The 6,870-nt window shown below is 26.4% G+C and overlaps 1 protein-coding gene across 1 annotated transcript; it reads right to left on the bottom strand.

Annotated features, from left to right (window-relative positions):
- Positions 1-410: 410 nt before the first annotated feature.
- On the bottom strand, positions 411-4,507 carry LOC111315014 (peroxidase 12). Its single transcript, XM_022916634.2, has 3 exons — positions 4,238-4,507; positions 3,621-3,815; positions 411-1,194 (listed from the first exon to the last, which is right to left on the bottom strand). Exons 1-3 carry the CDS (start codon positions 4,481-4,483, stop codon positions 562-564), a joined length of 1,074 nt encoding a protein of 357 aa, XP_022772369.1. The 5' UTR covers positions 4,484-4,507; the 3' UTR covers positions 411-561.
- Positions 4,508-6,870: the final 2,363 nt, after the last annotated feature.

Here is a 6,870-nt window from a genome sequence, read left to right as displayed (position 1 = left end):
GTATTTAGTAAAAATTAAAAAATAAATTTTAAATTTGAAATATACATAAAAATAGAATATATTTAATATTTAATGGGATACGCTTAAAATTCCCCCTAATTCAATCGCAATAACATAGACATGCAGCAGCTCTCGGCACACTAGTTTTAAAACCAAATCCCTTAAAAACTCAATATTGGACGGTAACATAAAGCTTTTATCGTTAAACAAAAAATATAAAAGGTTTGTAAAAACATGACACCTAAGCAACCTATTAGAAACAACTACATTCGGCATTAATTTTTTTATACTGTTTGTAGTACTGATTTGTATCCAAATTTGTTGATCAGTTGATTAATAAAAAAAAATCAAATTAAAAAATGGAAGGATAAGAACAAACAATTAAATAGAAGGCAAGACCGTCAAGAAAATTTTCAACAAAGTTAGATACTTTTATTAAAGGAGTTATACTAACAACCCTCCTTCGGAAACACACAAAACAGGAACAATAAAAATACATAAAAGAAAGGAGTCGATCGAAAAACATAGTTAACATGTTCAGGATTGAAGAACTTAAGTCAATTACAACTCAGACCAAGCTTCCTCCTGCTCCTGCTGTTCCTCTTCCACCACTGACACCAAGTACGACTTGTTGTCGGTATTCCTCACAGAGCAATTGGCACGAATTTCCCCGCTGTTGCCAGTCAACGCACCCAACTGCCCCATCTTTATCATTGCCTGCACAAACTTCTCAAAGAAGAGAGTCTCGTTAATAGCAAAGCTAGTAACAATGTCCTTTGTCCTGCTATCAGTGTACAAGTCTTGGTCCGAGGTGAATAGACCCTGGCGGTTCATGAGATCAACATAATATTTATTATCGAATTTGTCAGGGCTCCTTATATCTAACACTGTGGTGTTTGTTGAATTTGCTGTAGGACAAATTCCCTTGAGGTTATTGGCAAAGGTTTTGTCCATGGTAGGGTCTTGAGTAGGATAAAGGCGGTCGGTGAAAGAGGGGCAATGGCTAAGGCCAATAGTGTGGCCACCAGAGAGAGCTACGACATCAGTCGGGTCAAAATTTTTGGTAGCGAGACTGGCAAGGATGGTGCTGGCATCGCTGGAGGGTGATGGTAGGTTCTCCAATGTTACATTTGTTGTGGCAAAAGTCAGTCCATCTCTTCTTCCCAGTGGCACATCATAGTCCGGGCCTCCTGACTGCAGCAGTGAAGAAAAATGAGAATTGATTGGCATTGGATTAATTCAATATTATTTCAACTCCATGAAAATTCATTGCAATGAGATAATATGTTTAACTTTTTAAAAGTAAAGTGATCTCTAATATACTAGGAGCTGGTGAGTTTCATGGAACTTCCACATAGCAAATATTGTCAAAGAAGAATTGTTCTATGATATCATATTCATACGAGGAGAATGTATTAAAAAAAATTTGAAGACTCATAATAACATACAAGTCGTATGCCATGAAATGGATTGATATACAAAAATTGAATCAGTCCATGGTACTTTAGGGGAATTGAAATCAACCACTACCTTACCTAACACCAATTATATATATATATATATATATATATATATATATATATATATAAAACAAACAGTAGTGTCCAAGAATTATTTTTTTATTTGACCAAGATGAATTGTTTCATGTTAACACACGTTTTTTCTATTAATAATAATTGATTGATATTGCATCTCAACATTTGATTTAAGATATAAGTATCCTTACTAGTGGGATGGTGATGCTGTAAAAATGGGATAATTTTATCCACTGAAATTTATAATTCTTCAATAATGCATATATTAGTATAGGATAAATTAGAAATTAATCTCATTACAATAAAAATTTGAGATAAATTGACCAAAACAAAAATTTAAGAATCAATAATAATATAGTAAAATAATTTGGTGTCAATATATAGTTAGTTAAAATAGAGATCAAGAAAGAGTTGTTAAGACAAGGAAATATTAATGTTATTTAGACACTAGTTATTTTTTTATATTAAAACTAGTTTTGATTTAACCAATTGTGACTGCAACTATCAACTAGACAAACCAATAAAACAATGAATAGCATATAGTTAGATAAATCAAACATAAAATTAGACCAAATACATATATAATGAGACCTAACTTAGAGAACTTAACGTTCCAAGATTTTCTCATAGTTACTAAGTCAAAGTTTAATTGGTAGTATACATAAAACCTTTTTAGCAATGAAAAGAGGTAATAAAATTGTTATTTAAACTATCAGAGATAGCTTTATGAATAATTATTTGATTATATATATTGAAGAAATGCATTTGATATATTAATGATGGACTTCTAAAATATGAAAACTCTTCACAATAATTGTAAAAAAATCTTTATTTTGAAGATTTCTTTTTGGATTATTATTCTCTATATCGATAATCAATTTTTAAACTTCGCAAATAAAATTAGATAGTGGTTAAATGTTTATTTAATAACTAAATAATTTATTTTTTTCTAAATGTATCTTAATAGTTACACATTAACACCAATTTCATTTGTGAAATTTAAGACTCCACTGTTATACAAGATAGTAATTTTTTTATTTTTGTAATTTCTATTTAATTTTTGCAATGACATTGTTATTATTTTAATATTTTCTATGAAAATTTTATATTAATATATTTTTATATTTTTAAAAGTAATAATCTTTAGTCTATTTTTTTATGTTTTTTTTTTTTTAGTTTCTTCGATTAAGAAATAAAAAGTAATAAATGATTGAAAAAGAAAAAGAATATTATGTGTTTGAAAAAAAAAAAAAAAGAAGATAATTTTAAGAGATTCAACACAAAAAAGTAGATTAAAAAAAAGAGAAGAAATGTAATTACTTTTTAAACTCACTTAATAACAGGCTACGCCACTGTCCCTTACTTAAAATGTTCCATTTTGATCTACCTAAAAAGTTCAATCCAGATCTCTGCTTTCACCAAAAAAAATAAATAAAATAAAAGGCCATTAACAGGTACTAGTTTTTAATTCTAACTCTTGTATTTATTGAATTTCATCCTCTCCTTTTCCAGGTAAAATGACTTGGTCACAGCAATTACCACCATTAATAAGTTCCGAGGCTCAAGGGTAAAGAAATCAAGAAAAGGACCCACGGACAACTAACTTTCAACTAGCTACCAAAGCTTTAATAAGTTTAGACTTTATGGTACCAAAAAATTGACTCTTGCTCCATTTGAAGAGAAAAACTTAGCAAGCAGTGTTCCACACACAACCTTTTAAGTTCTAACTACCACTTTTGAAGCACAACCATAAGTCAATAGTTTGAAATACTACTTTTTATCATATTAAATTATAATTGTTACCCCTTTTGGATATATAATAACAGATTAAGTAATTTTAAAAGCCCTAATTTGTCAAATCTTAATTTGTAAGGCAAAAATCTGAAAGTGCAATAGAAAACATTACACTATATATCAATACTTGAGTTGCTCAAACTCGGGATGAGTGTGAAATATGAGTATATATTCAATACGAATATGTTTAATTTTTAAAATTTTTCATTTTTTATACTCATGTTGATTGGATATGTGTCCAACACTTATAAAAAAGTAGGTAATTAATTAAGAAATTAGTTGAGTGATTACCAGGCAAACAGAGTCACGAGCAGCAATAGCAACGATATCAGCACAAGAGACCACTCTTCCACACTCCTCGTCGACAAGATCACGCAGGTCATTGATGATCTCGAATGCCTTGGCTCTCAAGGTCAGGTTCGGGGGAGCATCCTGCTCGCTTGGCCCACTTGCTGATCCATCCAGCAGCACCGATGCATCACATCCCTGCAATTTTTTAATATATTAATATTAACGCATCATGACCTGACCTGATCATATTAAACTCTCCTTAAAAAATTGACCAACTAGCTTGGCCACAACAAAGTGTCTTTTCATAGAAACCCAGAAAACAAATGAAGCAGATGAAGATATTTTGATTAATTCTTGTTCGTGAAAACTGAAAAGAGATGTATTTGAGGCAGTTTAATTCAAAACCCAGAAAAGTTTTCTCTTCATACTATAAGAAATAATTGCTTCCATGAAATTGGGTTTAGTTTCAGACAAGTGAAAGATGTCGCAACTTGGATATACAGTAAAGCAAACAGTGATCAAGGTTCAGACTGCTCTTAGAAGACGAATCCGTACTGTTCTTAGCCAAAGGGACATCCTTAGAAAAGCAATTACTATTACGTGGTACTATAAGGTACCTGAACAAAGCAGTCATGGAAATGAAGACGGAGCAAGCCAGCAGCTTGGCCAATGTCGTCCTTGAAGACCTTCTTCAGTTGTTTTCTGATAATGGATTCAACTTTGGGACAAGAAGATTTGTAGAAAGACAAAGAGAGACCACTCACTATAGGAGCATAGCTGTGTGCCTCTGAGATAGAAAAGTAAGGAGCAAGAAAAATAGACGAGATCAAAATGACAGCTGTGAAAGATGTAGCTTTAGCCATGGCTTCTTCTTGTTTCTTGTATCTAAGGTAAAGCAGAACAGAGTCTTATTTATAGGCTGATCAAGTCATTCTTTAAGATTTAATTCACAATATTCTTCCTCTTAACTTTATTTTTTCTTTTTCATTTTTCTGTTTTTTTTTTAACTTTTTTATTAAAATTTATAGTTACGAGTAATTAATGAATATATGTTATACATAGTCAATAAATTATATAATTATATTTTTTAATTTTAAATATATTTTTAAAATTAATTATATTTATATAATTATTGATAATATATACCGTTTTTATATTGATAATATATTAAATATAAAAAATTTATTTGTAATAATAGAGTTTTTTATTTTACAAACAAATATTATATTTTTAATTAATTTTTTTATTTTTAATATATTCTAAAAAATATATTACTTTATTAAGTTTTTAATTATAAAACTTTACTTTCAATGTGTTTTGATAATATTTTCAAATATAAACTGTTTTTATAATGTAATTATAAAAACAAAGTGACAAAGTGCTTTAGACTTTTGAGACATAAGGAAAATAAATAATGAAATTGGAACTGGCGTGTGGTGAAAACACCCCCAGCTCTATTGTGTTCACATGTCATCAAATTGAAACTTGTTGGGATGCTGAGAGCGAGGCATGCCTTATCCAATAGTGGCGCTAGATGCCTTATCACCAAATAACATTTTTTTACGGTCATAAAAATATCTAAGTACAATTACGGTGACCTTGCTTCTATTTTTATTTTTATTATTATTATTATTATTATTATTATTATTATTATTATTATTTGACTATGATTAATGAGATGTAATTAATAATGATAAGATTAAAAAAATCAAAATCTTACAAATGAAAATGTTAAACTTATTTAATTATAATATTTTCTATTAAAATTATTTTCATATAAATTTAATATAAAAGATATTCAAATAAATATCTTAAATAAACATAAAAATAAATTTAATTATAAAAAATTAAATTAATTGATCAAATGAAAAATATATATAACTATTAATTATAAAAGGAACAAACCTACTCATAAAATCTTTAACTCTAAATTGTAATACGTAAAATATTTATTTTACCTCAAATTTTTTTCTAAGTAAATGTGCTATTATAGTAAATTATATAAATAACTTTCATTTTATATTAGACTAGAAAATTTGCTCGATTACACCCAAAAAATTATAAAAATAATAAAAAATTTTAATACATACAAAATATAATAAAATTTTAAAAATTAAATCTAATATTTAAAATATAGTGATTATTGTTTTTGTTATTGACTTTACATGCTAGGTTAGGAGTATTGTGATTGTTTTTTAATATTTGATTAATTCTATGTTACTTTCACTTTATGGTGCATTATAAACCTTTTTGTGAAAACAAAAAAAGAAAAAGCACGAAATTATAAATTTTAATGAAATAATTTTGATTTTTTATGTTTTTGTATTTCTTCATATTATTATATATATTTTTAAGATTTTAATTTTTTATTTATTTTAAATAATGAATGAAAATCTTTATGTTTTGATCTTTTCTTTCTTTTTGAGCACTTAAATTGGATTATCCATATTTTAGGATAAATTTAATTGTATTTATTAGTATTATTATTGATTATTAATTTATCGATGATCATAGATTATTGATATTTTATATTTTTTTATTTTTATAATTTTTCATGAAAAGATTTATTTAGAAAAATTAAACATAAAATTAAAAGAGATAAAATGAAACAAAAATCTCAGTTATCCTTTTTTTCTTTTATTTTTTCTTTTCTTTCCTTTTTGTGAAAAATATTTTATAAAAAATGAAGGGAAAATTTAATAAGAGAAAATTTATATTAATTATAAAAATACAAACCTACACATAAAATATTTAATTGTGTTTATGTATGAAAATATAAAAAAAAAATCAATTACAACATTTTCGAAATTCTTATTTTAAGAGTTTTAAAATTAAAAATATCTTTTACTATTTAATTTAATTTAGTGAATAATAACTAAATTGATATGTTTTAGGAAGTTTTCTAAAAAACTAAATTTTCTTTCTTTTTGTATTAAGATTTTGATTTTTTATGTTTTTCTTTTTAAAAAGAAAATATAAAAAAAAAATAGAGGTGATAATCTCATTCAATTAGACTTTCATTTAACCTAAAATATTATTTGAAAAATTATTTTTATATTTGCAAAATTATGTATTTTGGCCTTTAACTAAATTAAAAACTATAAAAATTTAATTGTTTGACAAATTTCAATTAATGAGGCCTTCAAGTAAGATCAATGAATAGAAAAATTAAAAAAGCTTAGTATAAATTCTAATAAAATATATAATTTATTAAAATTTATAACTTATAATAAAAGCAATCCCTGGACTG

Source organism: Durio zibethinus, chromosome 20, assembly GCF_047325235.1.
Source record: "Durio zibethinus cultivar Kanyao isolate XHJ-2024 chromosome 20, ASM4732523v1, whole genome shotgun sequence".
Classification (NCBI taxonomy): Eukaryota; Viridiplantae; Streptophyta; class Magnoliopsida; order Malvales; family Malvaceae; genus Durio; species Durio zibethinus.
This window is presented reverse-complemented; position numbering and strand designations above follow the sequence as displayed.

What these genes read in the sequence shown, in the direction of transcription:
- LOC111315014 (XM_022916634.2), bottom strand. Translation starts at nt 4,483, where the DNA reads ATGGCTAAAGCTACATCTTTCACAGCTGTCATTTTGATCTCGTCTATT. An exon ending in TCCATGACTGCTTTGTTCAG is followed by an intron (nt 3,816 to 4,237) that starts GTACCTTATAGT and finishes AAAAAATTGCAG; the next exon opens with GGATGTGATGCATCGGTGCT. An exon ending in CTCGTGACTCTGTTTGCCTG is followed by an intron (nt 1,195 to 3,620) that starts GTAATCACTCAA and finishes TCACTGCTGCAG; the next exon opens with TCAGGAGGCCCGGACTATGA.